The sequence below is a fragment of the Pelobates fuscus genome, chromosome 3 (genome assembly GCF_036172605.1).
Source record: "Pelobates fuscus isolate aPelFus1 chromosome 3, aPelFus1.pri, whole genome shotgun sequence".
Classification (NCBI taxonomy): Eukaryota; Metazoa; Chordata; class Amphibia; order Anura; family Pelobatidae; genus Pelobates; species Pelobates fuscus.
In genome coordinates this window covers 229964453-229986336 of record NC_086319.1, presented here as the reverse complement: position 1 = coordinate 229986336, position 21884 = coordinate 229964453, and the positions used below count along the sequence as shown (strand labels likewise).

Sequence of the window (21884 nt, the reverse complement as noted above, 5' to 3'; positions counted from 1 at the left end):
CACAACCAGTAACCTGTGTTTATTATATATTATCCCCCCATAGCCAGTAACCTGTGCTTATTATACATTATCCCCCCCATAGTCAGTAACCTGTGCTTATTATACATTATCTCCCCCATAGCCAGTAACCTGTGTTTATTATACATTATCCCCCACAACCAGTAACATGTGTTTATTATACATTACCCCCCCCATAGCCAGTAACCTGTGTTTATTATACATTATCCCCCATAGTCATTTATCGTTGGACCTAGGAAGCATGATGTCTTAGGCCGGCCCAGAGAGTGAGTGAGTGAGTGAATAATATAATATATATGTTCAGAAACATATTAGTAATATATGTAAATCGGGTTCATGCAAAGAGGGTGAAAAGGTATTAAAGAAAAACACACTTATTGCATCAAATTTACAAAGCCAAACTTTTAAAAGCTTTCCTCATTTCTTTCTCGGGATGAGGAATATATCGGTTGTAGACTAAGGATTGCCATCTACCCAATCTTTTAATAATATGCACTGGAGTGTCAGTGTTGAAGGAGACCGAAGTTGCCCCTATTCTAAATGAAAGACCCGAGACATGGATACAACCCAATATTAGGAGTAGTGTTCTGATGTAGAAGATGAATTTAGCCGTAGTCAGAGGGATTCAGTGAGAGTAGTGGTGAAATGTGTGTGGCATGACTGAGTGTGGGTAAGTAAGAGTCAAGTATTTTAACTGGGCACTAGTTCTAGGTGGGATAAAGTGGCATAGCAGATGGATGAGTAGTTTGGTTCGTTTTAGAGGTTTGTAGAAAAAGTATATAGTGATCATGATTTTTAGCGATATCCAATATTTTTAAGGTGGTCCCAGTGCCACCACTCATATCTGGTGTCACAATAGCTTGCATTTAAAAACAAACAAACGTTTTTCACTGTAATATAATAGCAGTCAGTTTCCTTCACACGTGTGCGTTTCAGGGCCTGCCAGGGCACAGTGTCACACCAGTGCAACACATATCTGGTGTAACAGTAGTGTACATTTAAAAAAAAAATACAGGGGCTTGTTGTCACCTTTCAGGGACCCTTGGTGTTGTACGTGGCGAACATATGCGATGTTCGGTCCGCCCCCTATTCGTCATCATTGAGTAAACATTGAGCACCAGGCCACACTTGCCACGCGGAGGTAAGTAAGACTCTGTTGAGTTGCTGACCGCTATTAAGCATGTCGGGTCGGTCAGGTAGGAGCAACATTGCTGGGTCATCCCCTTCTGGGGTGAAATTCGCTTGTTGATAGCTGCTGAAAGTGAGATATTGAGGGAGCTCACATGAAGTGCGTCTTTCCTCCATGACAGCTAGGCCCCGCCCCCCGGAAGCTGCATTCTTAGTGAGAGGAGGGACAGTGTAGCTGCTGCTGATTTAATAGGGAAATTGATAGCTAGGCTAGTGTTTCAGTGTCCAATACAGTCCTGAAGGACTCATCTGATCTCTGCTGTAAGGACAGCACTCCAAAAAGCCCTTTTTATGGCTAGAACATCAGTCTGCTTTTTTTTTTTTCTGGTGTAACAGTAGTGTACATTTAAAAAAAAAATACAGGGGGCTTGTTGTCACCTTTCGGGGACCCTTGGTGTTGTACGTGGCTGGGTGGAGGAAGAGACCTTCAATGACATCAGTGAGGACAAGGAACGGGACATGGCTAGCTTGGTATCCAACCTTGTGCAAATGGGGAGTTTGCGATTGTGCAAATGGACTGTTTGCGGTTGTTTGCGGTGCGTTAAACGGGGAGTTTGATCTGTCACTGTGAAGCGGGCGTAACCCTTACACTACCTGATCGATACAACATCATACCTGATGTTTTAAAGCACGTTATTCCAAACAATTTAGTAATGTTAGGTGATTTATGCCCTTAATGGATTAAAACCAGACTCTGCATCAACTATGTAATTTTCCATGGGAGTTTTGCCATGGATCCCCCTCCGGCATGCCACAGTCCAGGTGTTAATCCCCTTGAAACAACTTTTCCATCACTATTGTGGCCAGAAAGAGTCCCTGTGGGTTTTAAAATTCGCCTGCCTATTGAAGTCTATGGCGGTTCGCCAGGTTCGCCCGTTCGCGACATTTGCGGAAGTTAGCGTTCACCATTCGCGAATGGAAAATTTCATGTTCGCGACATCACTATTTTTTATCACTATGACTAGATAGCACACTAGTACATTATTTTATGGATTTTATGGAAACAAAATGTTTATTTTTATTGTACAGAAAATGGTTTAAAAACATTTAGTGAATAATGACATTACAGATAGAAAAACAGGATCTTTCAATTATGCCCCATGTATATGTTGTGACATTACCATGACATTGCCCATATTACTCTCACATTGTAGCTAAATTGCTCCTTTGGACATACAGACACTGGTACATGCACATACAGAAGCACATGCAAGCACATACAGACAAAAACACCTCTTTGTACCCCTTCTCAATCAAGACCATACATACCCTCCAATTCCTCGCATGGATACATGAAATCACATATACATGATTCTAGAATTTAAGGGGAGTTAAATAAATTTAAATGTACTGTGTTTTATTTAGGTATAATTGACTCCACCGTAATTTATATGGAACACATATCCTGGTTCTCTATAGTGCTACACATTTTCAGTTTTGTGCAATATCAACATGTTTGAAAGTACGTTTCATCTGTGAAACATTGTGTTTCAGTTCAAGGATTTTGTCCTGAAATTTTTTTGTGCCAGTTGATATGAGATTTGTCTATGTAGTATTTCGGTTTGGATGAGTTTTATCCATGCAAACATTTTGGAAAAATGATTTGGGTGAAACAAAAGGTGGGCCAGTCAGTGTACTGCAAAATATATACATAATATTTATATTATTTGCATATTTTGCAGTACACTGTGAGGTACATTTTCCCACAATTTAGTCCGCCGATCAAGTTAGGAGAAGTAAACTTAGAGGGAAAAAAGGAGTCTGAGTAATAGAAAAAAATAGTATATATATAGGCAGACAGACCCTTAGAAAGGTGATCTCCAAACCAGCATCATGCCTACATGCTCCTAAGACAAGCATGGCGACATTACAGCTAGATGAGTTGGGAGGGGTAACACCAACAACCTACACTGGGCCTTTTGCCTGTACTTATGCCACTACTCCTGACAATTTCCACAATCTCAGCGGACAGTGTTCAGCCTGTAATGGACATAGGCTGGATGGTTTACCAGGAATTCAGCAGCATCTAACATCACCACACGACAATTGCCTTTGATTTTGCTGTTCCCTTTTATTTATTTTATTTGGTCAGTTCTATGACACCTAGGGAGATATCTAGGATGGACCACTTTGTGATATAATAGTTGTTAAGCAAGTCTATACTTTTGTTTATTCATTTAGAAATATATTTTTAGTACCTGTCTTGACTATCCCGTTAGTCGTGTTCTTTCTAATATACAAATCTGCATTCTAATCGATGTTATAAGTAACATCCATATCTTTAATTGTGTCATTTATACACGTGTTAAAATGTCTATGCAAACTTGTCTGTTTTACCATGCACACCAAAATAAAAGAATGTCACAAAAGTATGAATTGTTGGGATTTCAAAGTGAATATTACACTTTAGGGAAGCATAGTTGAATTGAAAAAAAGAGTCAACTATTTTTTTTTGGTTTGGTTATTTTGGCCTGATATTTGAAATTCACATTCAATTTTAGGCAATTCACACTTTCGTGAAAAACCATGTTTCTATTTATTTCAGATTTTGTAGTGGAAGGACAATGATTTATTCTCCCTAAACTATAAATAACTTTTTATGTGCGATTGTATCTTATTTGCCAATAATTATCCATAACTTCAAGTTTAATTTTTTACATACTTATATTAATGTTACACCAAAAACCCATGCAGATTTTATTCAATTTTTTGTTGTGTAAATCTTACGAGTGTTATTTAATCCTTTTAATCTCTAGATCAACCTTATTCAATGGGTTAACAATGTCCTCTTTGTTATGTAATCATAGGAGACTTCAATGCCAAAATATCTAATGCTGCAAAATTATAATGTTATCTCATAGATATTATCACATAACTATAATTCCCCTTCAGTTCAATTTGAATTGCCAACATGTGGATAAGAACAGATTGCACACGTGAAATAAAATGACTTAACCTAAACCAAAACTGCTTGCAGCAGTCACAAGCTGTTTTTGGTTAATTACATCTGCAAAATTATCTGTCATACAAGCGTTGCATCATATTTACTTGCATCTGCAATCATTTTATGAAATTAAACTTTTCGTTTGTAGGGGCAGTTTTCATACATTATGCACACCTTATTCCATAATTGTTTTCACCTATACTCTAACCTATCTCCCAAAATGAATTAGAAGGACAGATCTTAAAGGGACACTCCAGGCACGAATACAACTTTAATATTTTTGATACATTGGCCTTATTGACCCCTTAACACTGTTATGGCATTCTATGCCATCCCGCGTTAAATGGACTTAAAAGCCGTTGCAGTGGCATAGAACGCTGTAATGGTTTTGAGCAACTGAGCCTATAGGTACTTACACTATTCAGCGATCCTGTTTGGGAGACTGCCTGACAACCCAGGCAATCTCTCTGGCATGTGAGGATGTGACTACAGAGAAAGGCTTCTAGTGCAACATTCCACAAAACATTTTGTGCAAAAACTATACAGATTTTAACATTACAAAAAAATAGCATGTTAATAAAGCCAAAACTGGTTGCATTGGTACTGGAGTCAGGGGCATTGCTAGGTTCTAAAAAATAACTGGGGCCAAAGTAAAAAGCCTAACTTAACAGAGATATGAGAATAAGTCATAACACATACACACTTCTCTCTAACCCCTTCTTTTTATCTGTGATGATCTCCAGGATATCAATGACTGAGAAACAGCTGCTTGCTAATATCCTGCTGCCCCCGTCTATCCAGGGCTAAAGAGTCCCACATGCAGGGCTGCAGCCCCAAAAGCTTCCTGCCCCCAGCAATGCATATGAACAGAGTGTGCCTTTAAAAACACTCTTACTCTTTTATTCCTTTGTTGTATGAATTCAAAGTTAATTTTATGTAAGAAAGCATCAAGTATCAATTAAATGTGCAGTTTGTGTTAATCAATAAATGTGCAAAAGTAAAAGTACTTGTTCAAAATGACTTATCAAATTACCAAAATTATTAAACATAGTTATTAAAGTAACCTAAAAACATAGAATGTGATGGCAGATACAAACCAATCAGCCCATCTAGTCTGCCCATATTTTCATTAGTCCCTGGTCTTATCTTATAGCTAGGATAGCCTAAATATTATATGCAAGGTTCACAGGTAAGCCACATCTCTAATAATAGACTGATATAGAAGTTAAGATACTGATGTATTTCTAATGTTTGTGTTATTATTCAGATTATTATTATTATTATTACTGGTATTTATATAGTGCCAGCATATTACGTAGCACTTTATAATATTATCAAAGGGGGAGATTGAACAATAAATGAGACAATTACAAAAACTTACAGGAACAATAGGTTGAAGAGGACCCTGCTCAAACGAGCTTACAGTCTATAGGAGGTGGGTTGTAAAACACAACAGGACAGGAGGTAGCAATCAAACAAGGTGGAGTGGAGTGAAGCAGAGCTGGAGGAGAGAGTAGAGTGCTGCCTTTTAGGAGAGAGCAAGAGACAGGTTTGTGAGGTAGAGGTGACTCTGGGAGGTTTGATTGAAAACTAGGGGAGAGCTTGATGGTCATAGGCAGGCTATTCCAAAGGAAAGGTGCCACCCACAAGAAGCCACACGCAAATCCTGCAAGCGTGAGTTGGCCAGGAGAAGGTCACGGGCAGAGCAGAGAAACCGAGAAGGGGCATACCTGCGGATCAGTGAAGAGATCTAGGAGGGGCTAGAATTGGTCAGTGCTTTATAGGTGTGGATTAGTACCTTGAATTGACTCCTATAGGAAGCCAATGTAAGGACTGACAGAGGGGAGAGGTGTGAAAGGAGCGACAGGAGAGGAAAATCAGTCTAGCTGCAGCATTCATTACAGTCTGTAGCTGTAATTGATCATAATTTTACATTTGCTCCTATCAATGTTGTTTTAATCCTTTTTGAATGTCCCTCATGCCAAATTGAATTTTAAAATTTAACTCCTGATTTCGGTTTGGTTTCTTTTCAATTTTTTTTTTTTAACTTTAAAAAACAAGGGGAAGGATTACAGGCAAAGATTTTCCTATCCACAATAACTTTAATATACATGAAAACTAGAACATTGTAAAATATACACAAAAACCTGATCGTAATATACTACAGGACATAATTACCATTTACTTATTTCTTGTAAATCCCTGCTGTCAAAAAGTCATGTGATGTTGCTATTCAAAAGTCCTAGTAATGACCTAACCATCTGTTATCTGGAGTTCCAGAATGGAGCACAATTCTGGGCAATGTTTGTTCATTGACACCCAAAACAGTGTGAAGTAAAGAATTGCAATTGCATTCCGTTTCTTTTGGATCCAGTTTATATTCTTTTTTTTTTTTTTTTTTTTTTTTTTTAATAAACAAGTAAGCAGGGTTGAAGAAATTTAGAAGCCCAACAAAATGATTTGCCTGTTTTCCAATAAACTGAAAAATATGCACTATTTGGCTTCAATGTCTCTTTTGCATCATCTCCCCTGATGTGTTTCCTGCCCTAGTCAAATATTTTATTTCCTTTTTCCTGTTGTGGTTCTTTACACTGAGTACTTTGCCACATATGATGTAATTCAATTTGCTTGGAAAACCTCACACATATTAAATAAGTGGATTGATAGAATGTTTTTATAATAATATGCTTGTAATGTTTGCAGGAGCACATATTTCATCTTGAGCCACAGAAAACAGAGAGAGGACGTGGGAGATGCCCTTATGATCCAGACTCTTCAGTTGTTTCGACCTTTACTGGTAATGAAGTATTTTTTTTTCATAAATAATCAAGATTTTGCAGGGTAATATGTTAGATGGCATGTAATATCTCAAGTTTGCACACACAAAGTTGTTATTTATGTTTACTGTTTTTAATATTTTCTGAATGCACAATGCCATTTCTCTCACATAACACTGAATAATAGTTTGAATTTTCCAAGCATTCAGTTGTCTTACCTTTTAAAACATCATTTTTATTCCACATATCTCGTTGTAGATTGTTATAACCTTAAAATGAGTCAAATAGACACTAAATGTCTGTTACAAAGGTAAGGCTTAAACTATTAATTATCTTTATTAAAATGGCAGATAGATCAAAGCTCCAAATAAACACCAACCTGAAAACATGCATACAGCGCAGTGATTGTAAACTGCAGAAACCACTGTTCTACCCTGGGAAGGGGGAAAAAAAACCTTTGCCTAGGAAAGCAACTATAAACAATAAGGGCTATAGATCGATAATCCTAAATAAAAGTAAAAAAAAAAGTTATATCCACTAAACAACTGCTTTGGACCAATTGAAAATACAGGTTCTAGAAATAACTCTCTTAATGAAAAAGACATATGACATATGACATATTGTGACCATTTGTTCAAGCCAATTAATTTAACTCATATCTGCACGCCTGATAATAAAAAGTTTAAGGATAAAATCAGCTGCTTTAAAAGGGTCCAAAATCAAAAAAGTTAAAAAATATGCTTTTAAATACACTACTCCTTTAAAACCGATAAAACCAGCATAAAAGACAAAAACATCTTCAAAATATAACAAAACCCTTCCAAAATGTATTCATAAAAGCTAAAAATAACACCAACAAGGAAAAATGCTAATTTGACACTTAAAAAGCATACTAGTATGTCATAGAGGACATCATCATGCTCAGAGGAGAAAAATAAAACTTAAAATATATGCACTGGGAAAAATTGCACATGCGTGACATGGCATGACACTTTTGTTCGGTCCACACATGCGCAGCCAGGACCACCAAGGAAATAATTAATACTGCTGTAAAGGAGAAAAAAAAAATGAATAAAAAATGTTGCAAAATCGTCTGCAACAGAAGGAGGCTTACAAAGAAAAAATCAAGGTCAGAATTCTTCAGGGGTACACATTTGCGCGGAGCCCTATATGGAAACTTCCCAAGGAAGAGAGGATGAACTTTCTTGGGGCAGAGGATAACGACCCGACCCGACCCTCAGATAAGTCAATATAAACAGTATAAATAGTCAGAAAATGGGATTGGACAGGAACAAAAAGACTAAGGCTGGCAGGTGTAGAACAGGTACATTTTCTTTTATTTATGTTCCTGTCTAATAGGAATAAGGAGGAATAATTGTTGCGCTGCAATGGATATGGCCAGGAAATTATTTTATTTAGACATTAAAAAAATGAAAGTAAAAAACAAAATAAATTGTTTATTTTTTTCAATGATATTGTTCTTAAAGAGCCGTGGGGTGGAGCATCAATATCACACCTGATATTGATAGTGGTGTTTTATTTTTTTTTATTTATGGTAGCAATACAAAATTGCATCAACTCTAGATTTATGTTATTGTTATACACTTTCTATCACAACAAATGTGAGTAGCGTTGTTTCAAAAATCAGTAATAATAATAATGCCTATCATCCCTGACTGGATTGACATTTAATTATCGATTTGCCTACCATGGACCTATGACATTTGGAATTTTGAAATTGAAATAATTAAATAGGGGTATATACGATAAATAACATGTACTTAAAATTAGTGAAATTACTGCTATACAGGGAGCGCAGAATTATTAGGCAAGTTGTATTTTTGAGGATTAATTTTATTATTGAACAACAACCATGTTCTCAATGAACCCAAAAAACTCATTAATATCAAAGCTGAATATTTTTGGAAGTAGTTTTTAGTTTGTTTTTAGTTATAGCTATTTTAGGGGGATATCTGTGTGTGCAGGTGACTATTACTGTGCATAATTATTAGGCAACTTAACAAAAAACAAATATATACCCATTTCAATTATTTATTTTTACCAGTGAAACCAATATAACATCTCAACATTCACAAATATACATTTCTGACATTCAAAAACATAACAAAAACAAATCAGTGACCAATATAGCCACCTTTCTTTGCAAGGACACTCAAAAGCCTGCCATCCATGGATTCTGTCAGTGTTTTGATCTGTTCACCATCAACATTGCGTGCAGCAGCAACCACAGCCTCCCAGACACTGTTCAGAGAGGTGTACTGTTTTCCCTCCTTGTAAATCTCACATTTGATGATGGACCACAGGTTCTCAATGGGGTTCAGATCAGGTGTACAAGGAGGCCATGTCATTAGATTTTCTTCTTTTATACCCTTTCTTGCCAGCCACGCTGTGGAGTACTTGGACGCGTGTGATGGAGCATTGTCTCTTGACGATGTTGATGTTTTTCTTGAAGGATGCAGACTTCTTCCTGTACCACTGCTTGAAGAAGGTGTCTTCCAGAAACTGGGAGTTGAGCTTGACTCCATCCTCAACCCGAAAAGGCCCCACAAGCTCATCTTTGATGATACCAGCCCAAACCAGTACTCCACCTCCACCTTGCTGGCGTCTGAGTCAGACTGGAGCTCTCTGCCCTTTACCAATCCATCCATCTGGCCCATCAAGACTCACTCTCATTTCATCAGTCCATAAAACCTTAGAAAAATCAGTCTTGAGATATTTCTTGGCCCAGTCTTGACGTTTCAGCTTGTGTGTCTTGTTCAGTGGTGGTCGTCTTTCAGCCTTTCTTACCTTGACCATGTCTCTGAGTATTGCACACCTTGTGCTTTCGGGCACTCTAGTGATGTTGCAGCTCTGAAATATGGCCAGACTGGTGGCAAGTGGCATCTTGGCAGCTGCACGCTTGACTTTTCTCAGTTCATGGGCAGTTATTTTGCGCCTTGGTTTCTCCACACGCTTCTTGCGACCCTGTTGACTATTTTGAATGAAACGCTTGATTGTTCGATGATCACGCTTCAGAAGCTTTGCAATTTTAAGAGTGCTGCATCCCTCTGCAAGATATCTCACTATTTTTGACTTTTCTGAGCCTGTCAAGTCCTTCTTTTGACCCATTTTGCCAAAGGAAAGGAAGTTGCCTAATAATTATGCACACCTGATATAGGGTGTTGATGTCATTAGACCACACCCCTTCTCATTACAGAGATGCACATCACCTAATATGCTTAATTGGTAGTAGGCTTTCGAGCCTATACAGCTTGGAGTAAGACAACATGCATAAAGAGGATGATGTGGTCAAAATACTCATTTGCCTAATAATTCTGCACGCAGTGTAGTATCACAACTTTAAATGAAAACTATTATCAAAGACAGAATCACTAACAAAATCAATACATTGGTTTCATTGTTACTGTATATACATTATTGTAACATTTATTATAATAAAAACATTAAATGTATTTTTTAATTGTGTCATTTGTCCAAAAATGACTTTCATTTTAGCTTAACTTGCTTAAATGAAAACTTGCCACACAACGACAGATAATCAGTGAAAATTCAATATGTTTGAATTTTAATTGTATCTGCATTATTGGTAAATGTATTATATATTTTGAATGATAACATTGAGGAGAAAATAAACATTAAGTATGTATTTGACTTGGCTCACTTTTAATTTGGAAGCATTCTGCTACTGGAAACAATGCAAGGCTGCCATCTAGTGATCAATCATAGTTATAGTTAAAAGACGGATAAAACACTGCTTAATGAATATGCTAAATATTTGTGCACATTATACTAGAACAAATGTAGAGTCCAAACAAATTCCATTTGAACATTTAACTGAATGTTATCTCTTAGGTGGGGAGTTATTTTGTGGTCTCTACAACGATTTCTGGGGAAAGGATGCCACTCTTTTTAGAAGTATGGGACATTTACCACAGATTCGAACAGATTACGATGAAGATCATATTCTAAAAGGTGACTATTGAATATTATTGAATTTCTCCCACTGTGTTTTTCTTTTTTGTTTTAATCAGTAAAAGTAGTTTGCCAAAGGAATGCATTATAACTAATTTGTCAATCAATATTGAACATTAATATTTATTTAATCAATTAATATTGTATACTAATATTTTCTATATTATCTGATGATTTTTTTTAATTTAAATTAGAAATAAAGACTTTATTTCCTAGTTTTGCAAATAATATTAAAAAAGTATTAAATTGTTTGGTAACGTAAATGTTAAAGTGTAATATCACTGGAGACCAAAACACATTAGCTAGAAACCAACGGGCCTTTCAACACATATTCTTTGGAAAGAGAAAAAAATAATACATAATATTCAAAAAATAATCTTTACCACTGGGTAACAGAACTAGTAAACTGATAATGTGCCTGACCCCTCTTAAATCTTGTAGTTTCCAAATTACCAAAATCGTGGGAACTTATGATTGCTTTGCTACATTAGACATCTTAAAACGTTTTCATTTCTATTACAATAATCATAACCAAGCGGAACAGGATGACCTCAGGTGGATGTCCAGTGGTTGCAGGATGTAAATCTATCCTGTTTATCAAAAAGGGGCCGACTTAATGTCCTGATTACAGAGAGGGAAATTAGTTGGGTTATCTTTTTTGGGAAACACCCAGCATGGATGGCCTTAGTGCTAAATAACAGAAGATATTAAGCGACTTCTTTTTCTTAAAGCACTCTTTAATGCTACAAAACAGATTCCAGTGAGCAACTTGTCTTAAGTCTGTACTAAATTACTTCCAAACCCAGGGAAAAAAACAGAATTGGTCGACTCTTACTGTCCTATCACTCAAGCAAGATTTACACAATTATTGCCCAACGATTACAACACAAATTACCTTCAGTATTCTGTCAATTATATCAAATATTTAGGAGTCATTATTCCCAGACAGATGGGCAGGTGGACAGGTGGAATCCACTGGATTCTCTTGCTTGGAACACTTTCTAAGCCAACTGTTCTATCAGCCTACTTTATGTGTGTATTAGACTGGTCCTGTACCCTGCTCTTCCAACTAGCAATGTTTACAAATGGACTACATCTCTGTCCTCCCCTTTGACAAATGACATTCTTACTGTGACAAATAAACTACTTTAACTAAACTAACTGACAGATTTGGTGGATTTCTCTACTTACTTGATATGTGCAGAGAAGGAGCTGACTTATATTTTGGTTTTGGGGTATTTTCAATTAACCCCTAAGGACCAAACTTCTGGAATAAAAGGGAATCATGACATGTCACACGTCATGTGTCCTTAAGGGGTTAAAGGGGTTTTAGGAAGAGATACAAAATTGCCTTGATACTAACTTATTTTCATGAGTGCGACTGTCCCTAGGGCTGTTCATCTCTGATATTTTCCCTTGCATTCCCTTGAAAACATTCTAGGTTCGTACAAATAGTATTTTCAGCTTCCAGAGAAACCATTACTGGATTTCATCTGAACTAAACCTGGCACTATGCCAAATAAAATTAGTCTATATGTTTAAAGTGGACAGTGTTGAGGCCTCCAAATTCAAGGAAAATTAAGTTTAAAATTCTTTTCAACATTGTGGCCTTACAGGTATGCAAAACAAAGCTATTGTTTTTCATTAATTTCAATTTACTAACTGATATGTACTTTATGGTTTTATGTGGATCTGATTATGACTATTTTATAATATTGGATGTTTTGTTTGATTAATTTTATTTTCATTTCTGTTCATGATCTTGAACTTGGAAATATTGTTTTAGCCTGCTTTGTTACGTAATCACCTATTGTGTTTTTTTAAATTTGTTTAAAAAACAATAAAATGTTTCAAATAACAATGTTCAGTAATCTGATTCTGATTTTCCTTCCCCAGAACCAAAGTTTGTAGGCTCCTACATGATACCAGATAATGATGACAATGATGACAATAAAGTGTACTTCTTTTATACTGAGAAGGCTGTCGAAGGAGATGGAGTTCATGCTATTTATTCCAGAGTGGGGAGGGTCTGTGCAGTAAGTAAAACATTAAATAGCTAATTTAATTTTATTTCTTTTAAACAGATTTTAAGGTCTTCTTCCTACTTACCCATCATTCTTCAATATTTTAATTAGAAAACATGTAATTTAGGACAAAGTATATTTCTACTTGATATGTAGAGATATTTTACATACATTCAAGTCCATCATTTTTATGTTTTAATTTATACATAAAATGTATTGTAACCATTTTGATGCACTACCTGATGCAATGATACGTTTTATTTCATGATTTTAGTGCTATGATTCTTGTTCCTGATTGATGTTGCCTGATATGTTAGATTCTTCCATAACAATACCTTCCTTATGTTCCTTTAATGCAAAACTCTCAGGTGCCCCTAACTCCCCTAAAATATGTCTTTCCCCATTGCCTGTTCCATGAATTACAGAACACGCAAGACAGTCAGGAATTATATTTTTCACTTCATCCTTTGGCAAACAAAAAGAGGCAAATGTCATGCAGAAAAAGAAAAAGTATATAAAACCTTAACTAAAGAAAATAATGCACAATTAAACTTAGCAGAAGTGATCCTTGTAGAAAGGTGCTTGCAGTAATTGCCTATTATGACTGTTGACAAATGTAGTCCTGTTGACAGTTTCCATGCTATAATACTTAACATTAAACATGTATTAACAAGCATCTGTCAAGATGTCTCATGGAGATTAATTTGAGATTCCAAACATTGTTCATCACCTAGATGTAGATGATAAACGTGCTGTCTGAATAAAAAGTACTTCTGTCTCATTAAAGTATAAAGAAGAAAATACAAGTAAATAACTGCAAACTCTACATATAAACATCCTATATTGAAAATATATTTATGGTTTAGTAGATTTAAAGAAGCACTGTAGGGTCAGGAACACAAACAAAATCACCTTAAAAGGTAATAAAACTCACCTTTATTTCAGCGCCGTGCGGGGCCAATCCACCTCCTTGGCTGACATCATCAAGATCAGCAATTCTGATAATCTTAGCCAATGAGGTAGGATGGGTGGCAGAGCCAAATGCTGACATCATCATGATCAGCAATTCTGATAATCTTAGCCAATGAGGTAGGATGGGTGGCAGAGCCAAATGCATAGAGATGCATTGAATTAGTGCATCTCTATGGGGAAAATTCTGCATCTTCATGAAGAGTGAGATAGTGACTCCCTAGGGAGCAATGTAAGCATTTTATCTGAAAAGGCAGTGTTTACGTGAAAATGCTACCAGGGACATTAAGCTTTAGTTGTTGTGGTGACTAAAGTGTCACTTTAAGCTGATTTATATGTATGGTGTATATAGGGCTTTTTGTTAGAGAAATTCGGCTAGTGAGGTGTGGATAAACTCTAAAGCAGCTTGCTCATACAATCACAATTAAAATAGCCATGTGCTAAGTTAGCCTTTTACATTATCATGGTGGAGTTGCTATGGCAGTGTAGTATGTCACCTTCTTGACATTTCTTGTCCAGGTTTGCAAAATGGTAACTGGTGGTAAGCATAAGCAAGAATGAGTAGTATGCAGGCATCGAACAAAAAAGTGTTCACCATAGAAAAGTGTGTAAAAGTTTTTGGCTGCTGTTGTTATTTTCAATGCTTACAATCTTTGTGTGTTTTTTTTCTTTTACCAATAAAAAAAGAAACTAGCCCAGTATGAGTGAGAACACAAGATAGGAGTAAATGTATGAAGAGCCATGATGGGACACATTTTTTAGTGAGGATATGTAGAAAGTGGCATGTTGTGAATAGTTTTGCAGGTAAGCCCTAGTGTGAAATCAATATAAGGACTGGCAGTGGGATGAGGTTCTGTAGAAATAGAAGATCAGGAAGACAAGTCAACAGCAGCAACATTCATTAGAGTTTGTAAACGGTCAATACGTTTGTAAATAGTCAATGAGCAGCGGATTGTAGTAGTAAAGGAAGGATATCATTTTATCATGGATGAGCACTTTACTTACAACTGCGGTTTTGACATAGAAACAACATCATTTGTAGATTGAAAGAATGAGCGGAGTAAAGAAGAATCAAAGAGAATGACAAAGCAGCAAGTCTGTGGGATGGAGTTAATGGTGGCACCATTGAACTGGTAGAAGACAGATGTGAGGGAACAATTTACCTTGTGTATTCTAAATTGAATGAATACACCTTGTAAATAGACAGAAATAAATGCATATGTTTTTATAGATTAACAGAGCGTGTGTGTGTGTGTGTGTTAAATAAGTAGAGAAGCATATCATGAAAGTAATGATGGCAATTCTTGTTTATGCTTATAATGTTTGTGTTTACAGAATGATGTTGGAGGAAAGAGAATGATGGTGAATAGGTGGAGTACCTTTCTGAAATCTAGACTAATTTGTTCAGTTCCAGGACAAAATGGAATTGATACACATTTTGATGAACTTGGTAAGAAAAAATCTTTTTAATTATTGCTCATTTTTATCACCCCAAAATAGAGATTATAGATGAAATATATGCATCCCTTTTGTGTTTCTGCATGATTTTAAAGATAATATATTTTATTAAAACTTATTACACTTCTCATTGTTCTCATGCAGGAGATTATGATCAGTGTCTTGCATGAGGCTCTCTCTTACATGTTCGTTTACCACACAATATAATACATACCTAACTTTGTTTCTTGATATTGAATATTCTGCATGTCACACATACTTTCTGAAATGCATAACCCCTTCTACATGAACTGCGCATATTCAGCGTTTCCTGATACATCTCTTCTTAAAGTTGCAGTAAGATACAAGATAATGTAGTGTGTTAAAGATGATATCTGCTATTAAAAGCTGAACAAAACAAATCTAGCATATTAGCATATTGTATTATAAAAACACACAGAAAGGCGGTCAATGTCCAGTTGCCTGAATTCAGCAGTTTACACCAAATATTACCCCAACACCCCTTATGCTATAAGGTTTTTCCAACCTATGACCCACTGATAACTTTTACATATGATACATTTATATCCTTCCTTTCTTATTACAGTGGATCTGTGTAAGTGTAGCTGTCAGTCAGTAACCATTCAGTTACAATTCAGCTGCTGTACAACTTGATTTAAAGGGACACTATGGTCATCAAAACAACTTTAGTTTAATGAAGTAGTTTTGGCATATAGATCATGTCCTTCCAGTTTCACTGCTCATTTCTCTGCCATTTCTGAGTTAAAACACTTTGTTTACACATCCCTAGGTAAACAATTCTCATTCTTGCAGTGAGATACATTTAAAACACATTGTACTTAGAATGTTTTTTTTAGTTTGATTGATTGAACAAAATTAACTTTTAATTAAAACAATTAATACCACATTAAGGTTATTTTATTATCTATAGCAAATTTAACATTTTTGAATAGACCCCATAGACTTGCTATACAGTATTTTTACACATTTACACTTTTTTTTTGATGAGTTGAAATCGCTTGCAGTTCTTTAATCAGTAAGTGTCGTATGACATAAAAGGTGATACATCAGGAAATTAACATATATGTTTATGTGTATATACACCTGTAAAAAATCGACACACACACAAGCACACACATATATAAAATGTTCAAGCAGTACATGCTCCAATGCACTCTACATCCAGACATCCAACACATCCCAAACTCTCAGTCAATTTGGACATAATTGATATTGATAGTTTGGAAGTGGAGAGCGCGCAGTCTGTGGGTGCTGGAGGGAGTCTTAGTTTTTGTCAAAATGCTTTCTAACAGTTTAACAGAAAACTGGGGAACATGATCCATAGACTTTTGGCAGCATAACCACTACACTGAGCTCTAGTGAATATTTTGCTTAGAATGTCACTTTAAATAAATAGGACAATTTTTCTATTTATAAAAGTTACATATTATTTGCTAAATTGATTTAGAACAATTTGTACTTCATTTAACAAGTGTATGTTGAAGCTATACACATTTGTTTTTAATAATATGATTAGAATATTTTTCTGGGATCTGTCATATGAGGATTCCCTTGAGATTGTTCTCCAAGGTCAAAGTTTTATATTTTTGAATAAGCTTTTTAAATGATCACAATCTGTTAGAAAATCTTTTCAAATTATTTATCTGCAAAAGTCACCATTAAGGTCCATGTTTTTTTTTTGTTTTGTTTTTTTGTTTTTATTAAATCAGGGCTTAAAATTTTACATCTTGACCTACCAGCCAGGCTTTACAGTTACTTGCCATCACAAGCACATATGTATTTTAGATCCCATTTTGTCTGCAGAATGGAGTCTCGGCACGTGTATTATTGGAGTTGTGTACTTGGCGAATGTAATTTTTGATTGCAACAGTGTATATGTGTGAAAGATCAGTGTGCAGATGTAAAATGTGTGTTTGTATGTAAATATTTGTGTGTCAGGGTTCTTGTATTTTGATGTGCGTGCCAGTGTGCATGCATTTAAATATATGTGGGCTAGGTTATATGTCACATACACTTGGACACATATAATTTAACTTCCCTAACTTAGTTCAGGAGTCAGAGCAGCCTCCACATACTGTTGATTTCTCCTGTGCTGTGACTGTGAGGAGCCATGCTGGAAGGCAGTCAGTGTGTAATCCAATGCCAGCCCCTCACAGCAGCATTGGCCGATAAAAATATTGTAAACCTGCAGGCAGAAAGGTAGAAGAGCCACTATCTGCGCCTGCTCCCCCTGGCTGCACTAAATCTTCTGACAGCTCATGTCATACTCCCTGTCTGGGCTCAATTTCAACTCGTAAAATGTGAGAATGTGAGTGGAAATGTTGAGCCCTGGATAAATAAGTTGATAAGTTTGTGATTATGATCATTTGAAAGGCTTATGCAAAATTATTAAAACAAGGCTAATGTAAATTAGTATTTGGATTTTTGAAACATCATAGAAAATATATCTACAAAGCAATGTTTACTCGGTGTACTATACACTTAGTGAAAATATCCCTGGTATAATTAAAGCAATTCTTGTCTGGTTCATTGCTAATGGATTTAATGAAAATGATGGCATTTCTCAATGAAGCACTGCTCTTACTAATCATTCAACCTCTGACATAAATGCTAAATCACTAAATTAACCAGCTATCTAATTCTAAGACTCCAAGAAAGGCTTGATTTTTTTTGTACACCTGGATGTCTATAAAATACATATTCATTTTTTCCCCAATGCAGAAGATGTTTTCTTGCTGCAGACCAGAGATAGTAAGAATCCCAAGATATTTGCTCTATTCAGCACTACAAGGTAAGTTATTGGGTGTCATTATTTTCTGTAGTTTGTGAATAAATTGCAAATAGGTGCAGTAACAGTAACAGTAGAATAACATTAAAAATACAGAGCAGGGGGATGATTCTCACAGGGTTATTCACTTAAGTGAGAATTCAAGTAACTTTCAAATTTAAGGCCAAAATAGCCAAACGGACAAATTCTGTAACTCAGCTTTTCATTTTGAATTCTCACTTTACTATATGACCATGTTAGTGTTGCTAAAAAAATATGCCCGGTGGGCCACGATAGTCATGGGCCATAGCTGACAGGAGAGATCAGAGGATCTCCATTGCTGGCCCATGCAGAGCTGGCACTATGCAATCGCTGACTCTGCAGTTTACCATAAGTGTTGGTGGAGAGATCAAAGATCTCCATCACCGCCCACAGCCAGTGAAATTAAGAGAGGAGGACACGGGAGCTTCCGGGTTGCCATGGCAATTCTATGACCAGATCCAAGGAGTTGCAGGCTATAGTTCACTCACCAGTATTGGAAAAAACCCAAAGCACACCAAGTTAACCTTGCACATAAAAAAATATTTTATTAAGTAGAAATTTGATAAAAGTAGTACAAGTAAAGTGCGAACAGTATATAAGGCATGCTAATGAAGAATAACATACCTATTGTACATATCAAAATAAAAATAAGGGCTCAATGAAATAACCCACATACCCACAATAACATAGGCATCCCCCTTGAGGAAGGCTGTTTGCCGAAACGTCGGAGTTGCTGTATCTCCTGCTTTGGGTTAGTATGCCTATGTTATTGTGGGAATGTGGGTTATTTCATTGAGCACTTATTTTTGAATTTGATATGTACAATAGGTATGTTATTCTTTATTTGCATGCCTTATATACTGTTTGCACTTAACTTGTACTACTTTTATCAAATTTCTACTTAATACTTTTTTTTTGTGCAATGTGCTTTGTTGTTTTTTTCAATAATGTATTAATGAATCTGGTGGAACAGATTTCTCCATATAGCACCCAATCTTTTCCTATCATACCACTACCCTTATTAAGGTGAGTGCTCACTATAAAATGTTATATGCAAATATAGTTCACTCACCACCAGACCACCACGACTTGCCTTGTAATGTTCCCTCTCCTGGACCAAAGGTTAGAAGGGAGGGGGATATACAGTTTGTTAAATTTAAATTTGTTTACTCCCACACACACACACCGTATCCCCTCACATACTGCACCCCTCATGCGTGCACTTTTTTTTTCTTCTCAGTCCAGCCCTGGTTTTACCCTTTTTGATACAGGGCCATTTGGAGTTTAAATTACTCTTCCTGTAAGTGTTACAATCAAGTGTGTGTGTGTGTGTGTTTATACAATTTCTGTTTGCTTTTTTTTTTTTTTAATTAAATGATAAATTAGCTTACAAATATCTAGTATGTAATTTTTGTTATTCACATATTATTTATTAGATCGGGTAGTGCGACGCTTAGATGCAGTGAAATTGATCTGTGAATTAACTGTGGAAAGTCCTATTTCACAAACATGACATTTAATTTAGCTTTAATATCTCCTGTCTGTGGGAGCCATGGATTTATGTACATAATTAAAGTTAAAATAAAATAGTTTAAAGGCACGAGGGGCCTTCAAATAAAATATTTGAAGCTAAAATATATGTTTTGCCTTTTACCACATGAACACAAGATGTTCTGCTAAAATTGTCATGTTAAGCAAATCCTACCGGTAGTTTAACCATAAATTCTAGCACCTGAACTCTGAAAACCACAATGTACTAATTTAACTTGAATGTTATGAGAATTACAATTACAATACATCTTTACTTGTGTTTGTGTCTTAAAAATATATATTGTTAACAAGACAAATATAGTAGTGTGTTTATAAAAACATTTTAGTTTTAGTTTTTGTATTCTTTTTATGTTATATATAATTGTTTTTGTTGTAATGCATCATTTAGCATTATTACAGGATTTATGGAGTACATTGCACCCTGCATCAACTCTTCTTTCTTGGGGCATATTGTAACAGCATCCATGATATGAAGGGGAAGGGATATTGATCTGGAGTCCCTATCCTTTCTAAACCTTATTCTCTAAACCAATTGTTCCCAAACCAGTCCTTAAAACACCTTTATCAGTTCAGGATTTAGGGATTACCCAGTTGTGTCTAATGTTTTGAAAACAAAACAAAACACCTGAATCCTGGACTGGTAGGGGTGTCTTTGAGGACTGGTGTGGGAACCACTGCTCTTACCCAAATTTCCTAACCATAAACTTGAACCCTTATTCACCTATCACTAAACTTAATTTACTAAACCTCCATTAAGCTAGTCCTCTCCAAGCAACATAACCACTATATAGTATAGTTTGACAACTTATCTAGATCCCACCAGGCATACCCACTTGCAATTAGTTTAGCTGTACTGGGCCATGTAAAACCAGTTAGCATGCTAATTGGCTGAGAGCATTAGAGGAGCACTTCCAACCAATGAGTGTGTTCCTGTATCGGCATGCTTAGATGAATAGACCATAACCACTGCTGCAAGCTACTTTAACACTAATTCTCAAATCCTGAAGATTAAAAATGGGCTTGAAATTCCTAGCTCTATTTTTATTCAAAATTACCATGTTTTATTTTATAAAATTATCTATACTATGTATGCTAATAACAATCCTGTTCCCAATAATGTATACGAAAATATGTATTAATCCTTAGAGGGCCTTTTATGCTCAATGTCATCACAACAATTCAGTTTTTAATGATCCTATTCCTAAAATTGACTATATTTAATTTACTTACTTATTGCACAATATGGTTTAAATAACTATTGATACTGAATAAGAAGGTTCCCCATTGATACAAATGAGTTAGGGACCATTTGGTTACAGTAGCTTAGTGTTTCATTTGATCCTTAAGGATTTACAAATCCTGCAGGCTTTATTCTTGGCCTGATTTTTAGCAGGGTAAAAATCACTGTGCACACTTTAAATTAGACATCTGTAGAAATTCTGAAGTACAAACAAATATTAGGTAATATATATGCTTACATGATCGCACATGGTGTTCTTTATCACTACGTGCTTGATAACATAGCATAAAACATATAAATACTTTCTGTGCACATGTCCTATCATATTGCATATGTGACAATCTAACTTTAAGGAAACTCTACTGATTTTTCCTGTTATCACCATAGCCTTAATGGAACACTCTATGCACGATAACCACTACAGCCCTGGCACCTACCCATTGTAAGTAGTCAATCTGTTTTAGAAAGGTTTAATTTCTTACTTTGGCTCTGCCTGGCACTGCTCCACACACAACTGATGGTGCAGGGCTTAACTTAATTGGCTAAGAGCAATCAGCACTACAGGTCCTAGCTCAGGAGAACTAACAGGATGTCCTGCTAGCAGACAGGAAGCTATGCTTGACAGGCCTCAGGTAAGAAGTCAACGCATTCTAAAATAGTTTGACTTCTTACAACAGGGAGGAGAGGGAAGTTCAGGGCACTACTGGATGCTGTAGTGATTATGGTGCTTGAAGTGTTACTTTAATGATATGCATATCGTTTTATCAGTAACATAAAGTACATATCAGTAAAAATATACATTCATTAATACATGCATATTGTGCAACTCACATTTTTGATGAACCGTGGCTGTCATTCTTGTGTGCATATAATTAAAGTAACACTAAAGTGA

The 21884-nt window shown here is 35.9% G+C and overlaps 1 protein-coding gene across 1 annotated transcript in view; it reads left to right on the top strand.

Annotated features, from left to right (window-relative positions):
* Window positions 1–21884, top strand: part of SEMA3E (semaphorin 3E) — a 152836-nt gene that overhangs the window by 114856 nt on the left and 16096 nt on the right. Inside the window, exons 5-9 of the mRNA XM_063448190.1 lie at window positions 6854–6947; window positions 10801–10920; window positions 12817–12956; window positions 15249–15363; window positions 18114–18183. Of these exons, the coding sequence (XP_063304260.1) occupies window positions 6854–6947; window positions 10801–10920; window positions 12817–12956; window positions 15249–15363; window positions 18114–18183 (539 nt within the window). The remainder of the gene's footprint in view (window positions 1–6853; window positions 6948–10800; window positions 10921–12816; window positions 12957–15248; window positions 15364–18113; window positions 18184–21884) is intronic.